This window comes from Hippocampus zosterae, chromosome 15 (assembly GCF_025434085.1).
Source record: "Hippocampus zosterae strain Florida chromosome 15, ASM2543408v3, whole genome shotgun sequence".
NCBI lineage: Eukaryota > Metazoa > Chordata > Actinopteri > Syngnathiformes > Syngnathidae > Hippocampus > Hippocampus zosterae.
Genome location: NC_067465.1, coordinates 9,147,065 through 9,163,199, shown reverse-complemented (window position 1 = coordinate 9,163,199; position 16,135 = coordinate 9,147,065). Strand labels below are relative to the sequence as shown.

General features: G+C 47.4%; 1 protein-coding gene across 4 annotated transcripts in view; it reads left to right on the top strand.

Moving 5' to 3' along the window:
• adcy8 (adenylate cyclase 8 (brain)) overlaps nt 1-16,135 on the top strand; it is a 48,594-nt gene that overhangs the window by 148 nt on the left and 32,311 nt on the right. Inside the window, exon 2 of one of the 4 annotated variants that reach the window (XM_052087517.1) lies at nt 13,093-14,248. In XM_052087517.1, the coding sequence (XP_051943477.1) occupies nt 13,379-14,248 (870 nt within the window). In that variant the 5' untranslated portion in view covers nt 13,093-13,378. Of the gene's footprint in view, nt 1-12,874; nt 14,249-16,135 lie in introns of those variants that run through there. The other 3 variants (XM_052087518.1, XM_052087516.1, XM_052087519.1) reach the window with 3 other exon arrangements.

Genomic DNA, 16,135 nt, shown 5'->3' with positions numbered 1-16,135 from the left:
GTAAGGTGACGTCAACGCACTACCCCATGCATGGCCGCGTATGCTCTTGGCTATTCGTTTGTTTTATCACAGTATCGGTTTATTTATTGATAGCTCAGTTGACTTTGATCCTTTTACAACCAATAAAATCAAGAAGAAGATTGATCTTTTTAGGGAAGATGACAAATAAAAGGTTTTGGCATATCAGAGCCACTGTTTATTTTGGATGATCCAAGAAAAACACAATTTTGCCCCCTCAACCCTAAACGTTCAGTTTTTGTCATAAACGTGCTCAATTTTACATTATGACGAGATCAATTTCACATTTCAATATGATGAACTTCACACTTTTACTTTAAGATTAAGATATCCTTTATTTGTCCCACAATGGGGAAATTTACAGTCTACAGCAGCAAGATTGTGGGTATAAGTTTCCCTTTCAACTTCATAAGTTATCACGCTAAACCCTGATAGGTTTGACAGCCGCAAGAGAAGTAACTGACTTTAGTATGATTTTTTCCCCTTGTATCCTTTAATACTGAATCAGGACAGTGAAGTAGAATGCACAAAAATGGGCTGTCTCAGATCTGCTGAAGACCGATCGGGAAAAATGGAAGAGGTGTGCAACCAGTCCTTGCAGATACTCGGTGTCGATTTGTCTCAAAGAAAGGGTGTGAGTAGCTTTATCCTCAAATATTTCTATCAGGAATATACATGCGTTGCCCCACAACAGCGTAGAGGCTTATTAGCAAGCATGCTACCACTAAAAATAAGAGCAGGCCAGCTAGTTGAGTGTAAAAGTCAGTTGTGCTTTTTAAGCTCTTAAAGGCCTTTTGGATTTAGGGCCGATTATAGGATCAGACGTGTCTCTTCAAGGCAAATGACTGACATCTGCAAGTAGGGCTGACTACTGTCAATACACATTTCACTTTTCAAAACAAGGTGGTAGTAGCAGCAGCATGTTATCACATGGCTCTAGTCCCATTAAAAAAATGTTGCAAATCGAAGACCTGTCTGAAGCAAAAAGAAAAGAAATGGGGAAAAAAGTGATTGCAAAGTGAATGAAGTGTCCAATTACACTGAGGTGGAACAAACACTGGGCCTGCACGCTATAAGCTTTTGGAACGGAAAAAAAAAGTCGTCCGAAAAAGGACGAGTCTGATCATTTTTTCAAATATTATCAGTTATAAAAACATTTTTGTTAATGAAATAATAGAAAAATGAAAATGCTTCGAGAAAAACGAAAGCTAACTGAAAGTACATCCAGTGTGTAGACCCCACTCAGCCAAAGCCAGCCTGGCTTGGCCCCAGCTCCCCATCAGCTATGCTATTGCGAATGGTCGTCCCAACTAACATTATCACACTGAAATCTTGTTGCTATTTATGTCACAAAGCAGCCGTTCGCTTGTCATGGTTGCCATGGTAACAGCTCCTGAACGGCACAGCATGGATGGTTTATTTTTCTTTCTTTTCATCGAGTCGCTGTTGCCATCGAGCGGAAAGTCGCCGGTCGTTGGAAGATGACCGACATGACAAAAATAGGCGCAAATTTCAGTCCGGGTGAAGCCATGGTGACCGATCCGAGTCTCTCGCCGTTCACCACCGAGCAGGACAATGCGCCCGAGTCAATGCCGCCTGTCCGTGAAAGTGCCAATCAAAAGAAAATCTTTTAGCTGTGACGTCATGTCGCACTTTAGCCAAAAACAGCGTATCCCTCGTTTTGCTATCTTTCAGTCACATTTACCACTATTGATGTTTTGACATTTGAAAAATGACATTGCGCCACTCAGGGCACACAGTAGCTTGGTTTTCAAATGACCTCAGCGAGAGTACTCACTGAGTGTGTCACACGTTTCTTATTTGGGTCCCTTCTTATTTGCAATTGCCAGTGGACAACCACATACTCTCTACATAAACATATATAATGGCCAACAATTTTTTTTGTAAGTGAGAATACAATAGCATGGTTCAATAAAATAGAATGGGTGTGCTGAAGCCTATCCCAGCTGTCTTCAGGCAGTATAAGGTCGACAAATATGATATCTGCTTTCAATTCGCATTGGTGGTACTCTTATCACACATGTGGAATGCTTGTTGACACCTCAAAACCACCTAAATTCAGGCGGTGTCAGAATTCCCGGTTAGCGCAGCAAGACAGGCGCTAACATGCTAACAAAGTGTTAGCCTTCACGCTTCACATTCTATTTGTGTTTCAGTTCAAGTTTCAGTTCATTAGCACTTTGCCGCCGCCGCCAGAGAATTCGCATGAAATTCGATGCGTTTGGAACGCACATGTGCAATATTCAGATGTGTTACTACTGTGCGGTATTTCATGTAGTGGTCAATGCTACAACTCAGACCACCATTCTATTGTTTACCTTCTTGCGTTACTATTCATGACTTTACTATTACTTATCTTTTGTTGTAAGTAGTCAGAAGGTACATGCCTTCTTCCTCTCAAAAACCCACCCCAAAAATCCCCACATGCTGTTAAATGAGTCAGTAATGAATGAATGATTGTGAACAGAGCCCAATGACATCGCCGGTGCAAAGTTGAGCCGGTGGCCCAAACAAAGTGTCGGTGTCAGGCACGCGCACGGGAAGGCCGCGGGTTTCGATGGCTTCCACTGGCTTCCGTTTGCTCTTCTCGTGACATCCTCGCCATCACTGGGGTCCGCCAGCGCAACAAACATGATGATGAAGTGACATCTCATATCACGTCAGCTGAGGAAACGCTAAGGCGAGAGCGGGATCGCGGGGAGGAGAACCAGGACGTTGTGGAGGTTGAGGTTGGTCTGGGAAGTGAGTTAAAACATACTTTTCCACCGGGGGGAAAAAAATAACTTCTCGAGTCATCCGTTCTTCTTGCTTGTCAGCCTATCAGAAGCCAGGATTGGGTCTACCTCCGTGAAAGTTTGAATATTCATGAGCTTGTTATTTAAGAAGCTCTTGTGATCAGATTGGCGATGGGTTAAACATAATCACTTTTTTTTTTATCTCATGATCCGCACGCTTCCGAAAAGTGGACAGATGATACGTAAGCTTCTTATGTCGTCGCAGTTTACAAGCGCCAGCAACAGATTTGACTTTTTTTTTCCTTCTTCATTTAAAATGAATATCATCTCTTTCGGACTCATGGCCAACATTTGAAAATCTGCCTGACTTTTTGGTGGGGTTCACTTTTTTTTACTTTGCCCCAAAAATAAGTTTACCGGTAATTGAATTTCATTTAATCTATTATGCGCATAATTACTCATCGGAAATTCAATATAACCAGGTTCGAATATTAGTATTATATTGTTTAAGTAGCATTGAACATTGTTGCTCGATCATGCCACTTCAAAAATGAGAAAAAATACGTTTTTTTTAAAAATCCTTATTTACGGCATTGAATGATATTATTTGGGTAAAGTGGTTGCATTCTTCACTCAACATGTGAACATATAAGTCATTTGTGATTTCTATACGCAGCACAAATTCATTTGTTACACCTTAAATTTCCCCAGTGTGGGACAAATAAAGGATATCTTATCTTGAAGCAATTGAATGTCTGACTTGGCCACCTGAGGGCAATAGAAAACGGACGGACGGATGAGTGAATATACTGCATGAGGATGTTGCAGCGGAATGGCTCCACTCCTTGCAGAGGATAAAGAATATATCGCACCCTTTGGCCAACCTGTCGAAACATGCTCCACTTCACTTTTTTTCACAAATTGATGCTTCCCCACGTGGGTTTGTTATTCTTGTCAAACGATGACGCGACAGAAAGTGTTGAAAAGAGCTTGCGCTCGTTGAACATTTTGATTTTGGAGGGAACTGCTTTTCTTCTTGTCGTCATTGTGAAGAGAGAGATGCTAACCTTTAGTGAGCTTTCCGCATCTGTTCAACTCGTCAATCAAGCAATAAAGCATTTTGGGCTTCTTGTTGTATCAATACAAGTATTTGTCAACACAGCTCGCGCATGCTCATTTTTCTCATCTTCATCCTCATCCGCTGCATCTTCCTCATTATCATCATTTTCTACTTCTTCATCTTTATTCTCTTCCTTCTCTTCATTCTACTTCTCTTCATCATCCTCCTCATCCTACTCTTCTTCCTCATTTTTATATTCCTCATCCTCCTAATCCTTCTTGTCTTCACCCTCATCTTAATCTTCCCCCTTGCCCTCCTCTTCTTTATCTTCCTTCTCCTCTTCATGCCCCTTCCTAGTCGTCCTCTTTATCTTCCGCCTCGCCCTCTTAATCCTCCCGATCCTCTTCTTTTTCTTGTGGTCCCGTTGTGCGTGACGTCATGCTGCAGCACATGACGACACGTGTCCCGCACGTGGACGTCCATGCGGTTGCCGTGACGTCAATGGCTCGTAAGTGCAGTGGACTGCACAAATGTTTCAGCATAAAATGTGCTGGGCGGCACGGTGGTCGACTGGTTTGCACGTTGGATTCACAGTCCAGAGGTACAGGGTTCGATTCCGGCCCCGGTCTTCCTGTGTGGAGTTTGAATGTTCTCCCCGTGCCTGTGTGGTTTTTTTCCGGGTACTCCGGTTTCTTCCCACATTTTAAAAACATGCATGGCAGGTTAATAGAACACACTAAATTGCCCCTCGGTATGATTGTGAGCACGGTTGGTTGTTCGTCTATGTGTGCCCTGCGATTGGCTGGCCATCAGTTCAGGGTGTCCCCCGCCTACTGCCTGAAGACAGCTGGGTTAGGCCCCAGCAACCCCTGCGACCCTTGTGAAGAAAAGCGGATGAAAAAATAGATTAATGGATGAAATATCTTTTGCTCAGATTTGCCACTTTTTCATCAGGGAGACTGAGGGAAATTATTTTATTTTATTTTTATTTTTTTTGTCAAGAGGGAACAGCAAAATGGAGTGCTTGCAAAGTCTACCTGGCGGTTCCAAGGTTTGGCTTGGAATATGGGCTCCACCTTCACATGTGTTCAGCGGGGATTTGACCTCCCATGTCAGAATGTTAGCTGGCAGAGCTACGACCAGTCAATCGTTTGTTTACATACTGTATGCCCTGGCATGAATCGACAACCAATCCTTTGCCCTGACATTTCTTTTCAATCATGATCAGCCAAGTTGAATTTCCGCTCAGTTTTAAATTGCTGTGCGTGCGTGTGCGTGTGAGTCCTACCCTCCTCCATCCATTTGCTTCCTCACGGCCTTCCTCATCGTCATCCTCACTTTGGCTAATTGTTCTAAAAGCATCCCAAAAGCTTGCTCGCCTCAATTGTTTCCTGGCCTGAAATTATTTTTGTTCGGATTACTCTTCTGATAAGTGCATAATTCATCAGCCATCTATCAACGTTGTCGTCAAGGCCAGCACTGGGAAAAGGGACACACAACATTTTTCAACTCCTTACAATGTGTGTGCATGTGCGTGTGTGTGTGCTTTCTTTGTTTGTTTTCAATTCTTTCTCATATTTTATTTGGATGATTTGTGATTCATAAATTTATGATGAATAAACCAGTTTAAACCTGTTTTTAGAATGAGGAAGCTGGTCTACCCCGAGAAAACCTTTTTTCTTCAGGTACTTTGACTAACACGCGAGCTCAGCGGTGTCAAAATCAGGTCCTGGAGGGCCGCTGCCCTGCATGTCTTCCAAGTCTCCCTGTTGCAACACATGATCAGATCACCAGCAAGCTCTGCGCAAGCCTGACATTGAAACTGTTCATTTGAATCAGGTGTGTTGCAATAGGGAGACTTGGAAAACATGCAAACAAAACGATTTGCCTTTGTGGACTATAAATGAAACAGCAAATTCCACCTCCATCATCTCAGGGGCCACCATTTTGCCACTTGCTATCGACTGAAAATGACATTACAGTGCCCAAGGGCTCAGCTTGCAAACATCATTTGACCAAACCCAGACAACAGGTGAGCCTTGACGTAAAACGAGGAAGTCCTTCCCAGCAGTGGGTGTTGTACTTCTTAGTTTGACTCATCGGGTTCGTCACATTACGGTTTTGCAAAATCTTCATCATTCTCTCATTTATCCTGCTTTTATTTGGGGGTTTTATTTTGATTTGATTTCTCTAGGTCTTGTTTTTAAACCCTAATGTATTTGTTTCTTGTGTGTGAACGCTGCTAGAAAAAAAGCTCGCCTCCCTCACCGGCCTTAATCTATGCTATGCTAATGTTAGCATGTAGCATGTGTGGGGGTTTTTTGTTTTGTTTTTTTACATACTGTATAAAGATGCGATGAGCTTTTATATCTTTGCAAAGGAAACAAAACAACAAAACAAAACAAAACAAAGTAAACCGGCAGCGAGACAAGCATCAGTGCTGTTAGCTAACCGACTGCCGCTGCCACAATGAGATGCGGGCATCCTCACGGCATCGCTAACGTATCCAGTGACATTTGAACGCGGCCCGAGGACGTGGACCGCTCCCTCTTTCCTCGCCAATGTCGTCATTGTCATCGTCTTATTTCCCTCGCAACTGTGGTGATATGTGATGTCACGTGCTGTGCTCAGGATCTGTCATTGTTGGTGCGGAGTCGAGGCGATGCTAACGGATCACTGACGGACTGGTGTAGCACTCACATTTGTTGAATGGCTGCTGCCAAGTCGAATGACATTCACATCTACACGATGAAATCGCAGTCCACGTGGTAGCGTTACCTTTACTTTGGAGTCAGCCAGTCCTCCATTAAGCGCCTTCAGCTGGTCCAGAATGCCGCTGCTCGCCTCTTGACTGGTACTCGTAAGAGGGAGCACATAACTCCTACTCTGGCATCCCTTCACTGGCTCCCCATTCATTTTAGAGTTATTTTCAAGATCCTCCTCTTTGTTTTCAAATCTCTGAACAATCTCACGCCACCTTACCTCTCTGAGCTCATCCGCCCCTACACACCTGCCCGGCGCCTCAGGTCTGTGGACCAGTCTTTGTTAGAAGTACCAAGAACTAAACTGAGGCTCAGAGGGGATCGAGCCTTTTCTGTTGCTGGTCCCTCTCTCTGGAATGACCTCCCAATGAAGACTCGGCAAGCCTCCTCGCTGCCCATCTTCAAAACCCTCCTCAAAACTCACTTGTATTCTTTGGCATTCGACTCAGCATGACTTTGATTTGTTCTTGGTGTTCTACCGCCTTTATTACCGATTTGTCTTACTGTTTATTGTGCATGTTAAATTGCTCCATGTACAGCGCTTTGTTTGCAGCGATGGCTGTTTGAAAGTGCTCTATAAATACTGTTGACTTGACTTGACTTGACTTGACTTGCATACAGTGGCAGCATTACAAAAAAACGTTACCGTCTGTGCTACATGGTTTAGCTGTTCTACACAAGAATGGGTGTTGGTCAGTGTGTAACATGCCGTAGCCGCATTACAGAGCGTCACAATGTGTCTTATTGTTCCAATCGTGTGTTGCACAACAAGCTGACAGCGCGTTCTGCACACTTGAGTCATTTGGCTCCGTGTGCGTGACTATGCGCGAGGAGAAAGACGAGCGCTCACCCATCGGTGGTCTTCCTTGCGTTTGTGTGCCACGGAGCCTGAGCTAGCACAAAAGCCCCCGATTGAGTCATCGCTTCCACCGCCGTGTCACTTTGGGTCACGTTAGACAGCTTTGCGAGCCGCCGCAAACGCGGACTACGCCGCGACGCGCGACCAAATGCAACATGGGGAATCCGGCTGCACCGCATCGGGAACAGCCTCAAACACTAAATGCAAAGAAACTAGGTCTCAATCATTGCCAAAATTTAATGCCGACGTTTCTTATCATGCTGCAAAGACTACAATAATCACCACAATATTTCGGATTTAATGGACCTTAAGCCAGGCGGCCTGGTGGTTGACTGGTTAGCGCATTGGCCTCACAGTGCAGAGGTGCAGGGTTCGATTCCGTCTCCGGCCTCCCTGTGTGGAGTTTGCATGTTCTCCCCGTGCCTGCATATTCTCCCGGATACTCCGGCTTCCTCCCACATTCCAAAAACATGCTTGGCAGATTAATGGAACCCTCCAAATTGTCCCTAGGTGTGATTGGAAGTGTGAACGCTTGTTCGTGTGTACCCTGCGATTGGTTGGCAACCGGTTCAGGGTGTCCCCCGCCTACTGCCTGAAAACAGCTGGGGTAGGCGACCCTCGTGAGGATAAGCGGATCAGAAAATGGATGGATGGATGGAAGCATGGACCTTAAGCCTTTTCCTCTTCCCAGGCGCTCACTACAGAAGCTTTATGTGGCTTAATGGTGGAATCTCGCTGAACTTTTAATTAACTCAATCTTCATTCCCAAAACACAAAATAAAGACCGCATCCCTGAGAGATACCTCATAAGAGAACATTTAAAATTGCATTTTTACCAATGAAATGAGCATGACGTGCTTCTTCTCCTAGACCAAGTGATACAAGCGTACACACTCTGGTATTTCACTGAAGAGACGGATAATTATACGAAACATCGCAGAGAAATCAATGTATTCAAGTTTGGCGGGCTTAGCGAATGGCGACGTAAGATGGCCGCCAGTGGCTTCAATTCTTCCGGGTAAGCGGTATTTTTAGTCCATCCATCCATTTTCCGAACCGCTTGGTCCTCACTAGGGTCACGGGGGGTGCTGGAGCCTATCCCAGCCGTCTTCGGGTGGGGGACACCCTGAATCAGTTGCCAGCCAATCGCAGGGCACACAGAGACGAACAACCATCCACGCTCACACTCACACCTAGGGACAATTTAGAGCGTCCAATTAGCCTGCCATGCATGTTTTTTGGAATGTGGGAGGAAACCGGAGCACCCGGAGAAAACCCACGCAGGCCCGGGGAGAACATGCAAACTCCACACAGGGCCGGAGCTGGAATCGAACCCGGTACCTCTGCACTGTGAAGCCGACGTGCTAACCACTGGACTACCCATTCGTATATATGTCCGTGGCCTCAGCCTGCAAGGTACTAGCGACGGGTAATAATTTTTGCTGATCGACATATGGCGATTGCATACTTTTCATAGATTGGAGCACCACTCCATATTTCTCCCCCAAACTGTTCTAAACTTTCAAAATAAAGCCTTTTATCAGCAATGAGACAATATTTCTTTAGAATGCTAGCTTATGGAAATGTCTGAGTCCAGTTGGCATGGCCACTTCAACGTCGGTACGATCGGCTCCACAGAAATTGACTTTGCGCTGCCGTCAGCTGCTGCGACACTTTTGCTTTCTCCGCCCACCAGCGACGTTCATGATGCCGACATTTTGGCGACAGACGCTGTGCTGTCGCGCTCTTTTCGCTGCCAAGGAAATCTGCCCGCGCTGTAAAACTGACGAGAAAACAAAAGACAACCCAACGTTGTACCTTCAAACACCATCGGAGCAACGTATCATTTTAGTGACGGAAAGTCTTCCATCTTAATGCAAACTCGTACTGTGGAACATAACAGATCCGAATTGGCATCAATGTTGCACTCCCCTCCAAACAACGCATATAAACAGAGCGTACAATGACAGGCACATATTCACTCTGCTCTGTGGGAATGATTACTGCAGCTTAGTAGGGGACCTTCCTTGCCTCTTCCTTTTGCTCTTAAATATTGATTATAAAAATCTCTAACCCCACCCAATTTTTTTTTCGTCTTTTTTTTTTTTTTTGTGCTTGCCCGGTTCCCGCCCCTCACAAAGAGCGGTGGTCCACTATTTTGCTGTATGTTCATCTGCGGGGGTCGGCAACAAGCGGCTCCAGAGTCACATGCGGCTCTATGTCGCCATCTGGTGGCTGCCTGCCATAGAGAATCTGGAGGGCAGTGAAAAGCATTTTCAGCTACGAAAGTCGAGAAGGTTGCAAAAGTGCGTGCCATGCATCCGCGTTAGATCTCGACGAAAGTAGGTAGGCATGGGAAACCCCACAGGCCCTATGGGGTTTCCCATGATGCCTTGGCATGAAGCTAACGCAGGCTCTTCCCATTGTTGCAACCTGACGGCTGTGTAGCTGAAAATGCCCTCCAGCCCAAACTTGAACGTGTGGATTAGTGTGGGAGTGTGAGAATGTGTGCGTTTGAGTGCCAAACGGTCGTCAGGCATTCGCCTGTACTTTCCTTGTCGCAAGGGGATTTTGAGTGTGTTGAAAATTTCCGACAAGAAAAAAAAATCATTGAAACTGTTAGCAAAGAACTTCGGGGTAGTATACGTGTGCGCGTGTATGTATGCACCGCGTGTGCGTGCGTGGTGTTATTGACGGTGCGGTAGGTGCGCATCAGGACATCTGGAACAAACAAAGCGGCGGTAAATCAGCGAGAGGGCTTGCGCGTGCTTTCCGCTCAGCCGCGGCGCTTTGGCAAATTTTTCCGGTATCTCGTTGACCTTGAGAGCGGGAAGCTGCTGCCGATGGAGAGCAAGCGCACGCGGCCGCCAATGCAAGTCACCCACAACAAAACCTTGATAACCTCGGAGCACTTGATGTCTTTATGATTGCGATTCATATTTTGAACGGCGGGCAGCCAGCTCGCATCATGTGAGCGACCGTCAAGCAAGAGACGAAGGCTGTAAAGTGCAGGCGTGTGCAGAAGGAGGGAACAAAGGAAGGAAACGGGAATGGGGGGAAAGGTGGGGATGAAGGAAGGAGGAAATGAAGAGAGGAAGAAAAAGGAAGGAAGGAAGGAAGGAAGAAGGGACATTAGCCATTGGAGGGGCTGACAGAAGGAAAGAAGTCGGAAGGATGGAAAAGAAGGATGAGGAATGTCAGGAGGAAGCAATTAACGAATGAAGGATGGGGGAAGGAAGCGAGTAAAGATGATAAAGGAAGGAAAGGGGACGAAGGAATAAAAGGGTGGATCGAAAGAAGGATCAAGGAAGGGAATATCGGCGGCAAGGAATGAAAGAAGGACAGATGCACGAAAGAAGGAAAGGAATGATGGAGGCGAGAATGGAGAAAAGGAAGCGAGGGAGGAAGGAAGGAAGGAAGGAAGGAAGGAAGGAAGGAAGGAAGGAAGGAAGGAAGGAAGGAAGGAAGGAAGGAAAAAAGATGGAAGGAAGGGAGGAACATTTTGAACACGACAGCGAGTCGGGGCTCTAGTGCAGCACTTGGTGACGTTTGAGGAGGTGACGCGTCAGGCTTGTGGCTTACCTGACGCACATTGTCTGATCTGATGGCCTACTTGGAACCGATCAGAGCGGCGCTTTTTAGGGTGGGGGGGGGTGCGGTGGGGGAGGAAGCATTTGTCGACGTCTCCTCGGCAGCGGCGGCACAAAGCGGCGCAGACCAAAGGAAGGCGAATAAAAATAGACGGAATAGCAATGAGGCAACTTTGCTCCCCTATGCCTTCCGGGCATGCGTGAGTCAAAGTGGGTGGGGGTGGGGGTGGGAGGGGGAGGCTCCTCAAGGTTTACAAGAGAATCATCGCTGTTCATCGAATCGCTGACGGGCCTTGGCTCCATTTTGCTCTGTTTCTTCGATAAGGAGAAAAAAAGTGGGACAGGAATGTGTTCTGATGACGACGGAGACCCCAAAATGTCGACTAAATACACAAAGAGCCGTTTGGAACGCCACAAAAACATTAAATTTTCTATTTACCTGGATGTATTAAAAATGAATCTCAGGCGTTGCATCGCTAAAATCATTGAACATGTGCCAAAAGATTTTGAAATAAAAAAAACAAGATTTTCCATCCATCCATCCATTTTCCGAACCGCTTGATCCTCACTAGGGTCGCAGGGGGTGCTGGAGCCTATCCCAGCTGTCTTCGGGCAGTAGGCGGGGGACACCCTGAATCGTTTGCCAGCCAATCGCAGGGCACACAGAGACGAACAACCATCCACGCTCACACCTAGGGACAAATTAGAGTGTTCAATCAGCCTGCCACGCATGTTTTTGGAATGTGGGAGGAAACCGGAACACCCGGAGAAAACCCACACAGGCCCGGGGAGAACATGCAAACTCCACACAGGGAAGCTGCAGCTGGAATCGAACCCGGTACCTCTGCACTGTGAAGCCGACGCGCTAACCACTGCACTACCGGGCCGCCTAAAAATAAGATATAATAAGATAAGATATAAATAAGATTAAGATATCCCACATAAAGGATATCTTAATCTTAATTTTTTTTTCAAAATGTTTTAGCGATGCAACGCCTGAGATCTATACGTTAGGCGTATATTTAATAGATGCAGGTAAATAGAAAATTTAGGAGTTTAGATGTCAAATCTAGGATGAACTTTCAAACCAGTAGTCAACATCCATGTGAGTCTAAATGATAACCAAACTTAAATTTAGCACCCTTTTGAGTCACCCAAAACAACTTCACGTTTTTGCTCAAAAGAAGACCACAATCTTCACCTTTGAAACGACCATCCCATCCATCCATTTTCTGATCCGTTTCTCCTCGCAACGGTCACGCGGTGTGCTGGAGCCTATCCCGGGTGTCTTTGGGCAGTGTAGGGAGGACACCCTGAACTGGTTGCCAGCCAATCGCAGCGTAGAAATTACATTTTAGAAAGAAAAAAATATATATTTATTTTCTGGGAATATTCAGCGATGATGATTTGGAATCACTTTCAGAACGCCTAACGCTTTTATATATTGATATATATATATATATATATATATATATATATATATATATATATATATATATATATATATATATATTTTATTTTATATATTTTATTTGTATTTATTTTTTATTTTATTTTTTAAATTGTATATATTTATATGTGTATCCCTCTGTAATGCAACTACAAGTTGGCGCACTGGTCCTCAAGGTCAAAAAGCAAGTCATGACATGAAGGTCCGTCAAAGCACGTGTTTTTTTTTTGTGGGGGGGGGGGGGGGGGGGGTCATTGTGAATAACTGCTATTTGAAATGTCAATCATACCAGAACGAGGTGTGTTTTGAATCCTCCTTTGGCGGAGGCAAAAAGAAAGGCATCGCGCTGGATTCTTCTCCGCCCCCCCACCCCACCCCCCTCCCCGCCCCGCGCCAGCAAGCAGGTGTTGCGTCCGCCGCGTGGACCGAGGAATAGGAGGAGGAGGAAGGCTTTGCGCGCACTCGCCGTAGTGTGTCAGTCGGTGGCGTGCGTGGAGCCGACCAGACGCCAATAAATCCAGAGGACGAACGTGAACGAACGAACGGGTTGTTTTTGTCAGAGGCTCCAGCTGTGCGTTTTTTGGTTTTTTTTTTTAGGGCACCGCGCGGATGCATCCGCGCGCGGAGCTAATCCGTGCGCCTAATCCACGTATCTCGCCATCGCGTGGATTTCCGAGCCGTCTCCTCGCGTGACGACGACGACGAGGAGGATGGTGGTGCGAATGAGGATGAGGATGTTGACGACGATCTCCCCCCGCGACGCCGCAGCCGCCTCGCGCCGCGCCCGCCACCACCAGCAGCAGCAGCAGCAGCGAAGCCCCGCGCCTCCGCTTCCACGCGCACACCAGGACGTGTTCCCCGCCGAGGCGCTCAGGTAACTGGCATGGAGCTGTCCGAGGTTCGCTGTTCGAGCGCCAGCGAGGAGCTGTACACCATCAACCGGACGCCGAGCAGCAGCAGCGGCGGCGGCAAGCGGCTGCTGTGGCAGAACGCGGTCCGCCACATCACCGAGCAGCGCTTCATCCACGAGCAGGGCGGGGGGGGCGAGCCCGAGCGGCCGGACGCGCGCAAGCAGTCGGCCGGCCACGCGTCGTCGGTGGGCGGCTCTGGCGGCGAGCGGCAGCACAACAACGGGGGCACTAAGGTGTTCCCCGAGCGGGCCAGCAGCGACCTGGGCTTCCTGCAGATCGACTGCGCGCCCACCAACTCGGACTTCTTCCTCAACTGGGGCTACACGTACCGCGGCGTGATCTTCCCCACGCTGCGCAACGCCTTCAAGTCGCGCGACCTGGAGCGCCTGTACCAGCGCTACTTCCTGGGCCAGCGGCGCAAGTCGCTGGTGGTCATGAACATCCTGGACGTGGTGACCAAGCTGACGCTGCTGGCGCTGCACCTGGCCTTGGCCTCGGCGCCGGTGGACCCGGTCAAGGGCGCGCTCTTGGGCTTCTTCGCCGGCGTGGAGGTGGTGGTCTGCGCCCTGGTGGCCGTGCGCAAGGACGCCACCTCGCACGGCTACCTGCAGTACAGCGGCGCCGTCACGTGGGTGGCCATGGCCACGCAGATCCTGGCCGCCGGCTTGGGCTACGGCCTGCTGGGCGACGGCGTGGGCTACGTGCTCTTCGCGCTCTTCGCCACCTACGGGATGCTGCCGCTGCCCCTGGCCTGGGCCATCCTGGCCGGGCTCTTCGCGTCCGCCCTGCACCTGGTCGTCAGGCTGCTGCTGTCCCGCGATGCGCCACTTTCCGACAACCAGGTCTGTGCCGCTGATCCGGCGCCGTTTATTTTATTTTATTTTTTTGTTGCGCGTGTCCGGTATCGCGGCATTCCATCGACTGCCTTGTTCGTTCCAAGCTTTCCTTTCATTTCTTCACTCCTCTCTTCTTGTCTTCTTTGCCTCATTTCCCTCGCCACGGGGTTCCTCCAGTCCTACTTTCATTTGTCCGTTCCTTCACTCGTTCACTCCCAAAGACGTCTTTAAACATCTTTTCAGACTTGGTACTGAATGAGTTAATTATTTGTTCTGCCTTCACTCCACTCCCTTCATTTGTTGACTCCTCCCACTTTCTGTACGTCTCATCACTTCTTCACTCTTTCATTTCATGACTTCATATTTTCACACCTTCAGTCTTCTTTCCTTCCATCGTTTTATTTGCTCTCTTCCTACTTTGATTCACCCTTTCATCATCAATTCACGTCTTCTCTTTGTTCTCGCCTCTCATTTCTGTTCTCCATCCGTTCATCACGTCACTTTGTTCCTTCCATCATGATCTTTTTAACTCATTCAGTACCAGCCAATTCTGGACCAAGTCCTGAAAAGACGTTTAAATACGTCTTTGGGAGTGAATGAGTTAAAAGCTTTTTCTTCACGACTTCATTTTTTTTCATTCCTACGTCCTTTCATTGTCCATTCATGTCTTCATTCTTTGCTCCATTCTTTTCTTCCTTCTTCACTCGTTCATTCTTCATCCACGGTTTTCCTCCATTCATTAATTGGTCGTGCCATTCTTTCCTTTTATTTATTCGCTCCGTCCTGCTTTCCAACTCCACATAGCGCCTCCTCCTGGCCACTCTTCTGTTTGACTCATCGTCGCAAGTGTGCGCAGAAGATGAGTCGGTTTGAACTTGGAAGAACGACTGAACTTTTTGCAGGCCGTCGGCTCTTTAGGAAAACACGTCAGCAAATTGCGACCGTTCGTATGAGCGCAGTTAGCCTCTTGAATTAGCATTAGCATATGGGATGAGTGCTCAGCACGTCTGTCTCACATGTTTCAGTTGCGGGGTCAGGTCTGGGCTCAACCAGTCCCTTGTTTGTCTACAATTGCCCTGCTATTTATTGGCTGGCGACCAGTCCAGTGTCTGTCTCCACAGTAGAGGTGCAGTGCAGGGCACTTTTTTGGGGGGGGCTAAAAGGTGGACACTGACGCCAGTGGATTACCTGATTGGATGCTCGCAGATGTGTCACGTGCTGATTTTGAAAATTCAGCCCCCTCCCCGTGGGCAATTTGACTCAGCAATAAAGAAATTTGGTAGAACAGTCTTTTCGGAGTAGACCCACAAAAAAGTCTCAGTAAGCCTTTGCCAAAAAGACACAGGAAGTCAGTTCTTTCGGTTCGAAGCGGCCTTTTTTTTCTCATTTGAGTCAATTCCAGGGATCCTTCCATTTTTTTGTTGTTGTTTAATTCAAACCCCGAAGCCAGTTTGACTTGAAATTTGGTCTTTAACAAGCCATGCCCGAAAAGATACAGCAAGTTCAAGTCAGACGCTTTAGCCTATTTTTGGCCATTTCCAAGAGTCCCTCAAAGATAAATTTGTTGGAGAGATTTTGTGAAGTTTCCACTTCACATCCGGTCTGAGTTGCTCAACATTCTTTGGAGTGTTCTTGAGATGCCCTTTGACCACTTGCACCTGGCATGGGTGCAGTCAAATGGCGAGCGTGTGCATTTAGCTACCCGATTTAGTTGAAGGATCCCAAGTGGGCCTTGTTCCTCTCATCCCGTCAGGCCAGGAATATCCTGCATTGATCCGAAGCTGTCATCTCGGAGCTTCCCGGGGGAGGCGGGCTGGGGGGGGGAGCATTGCGCCGCCTCTATCCACACGGCCTTTGTCTGCGGCCTGTAGTATCGAACGCCGTCTTTCCCTC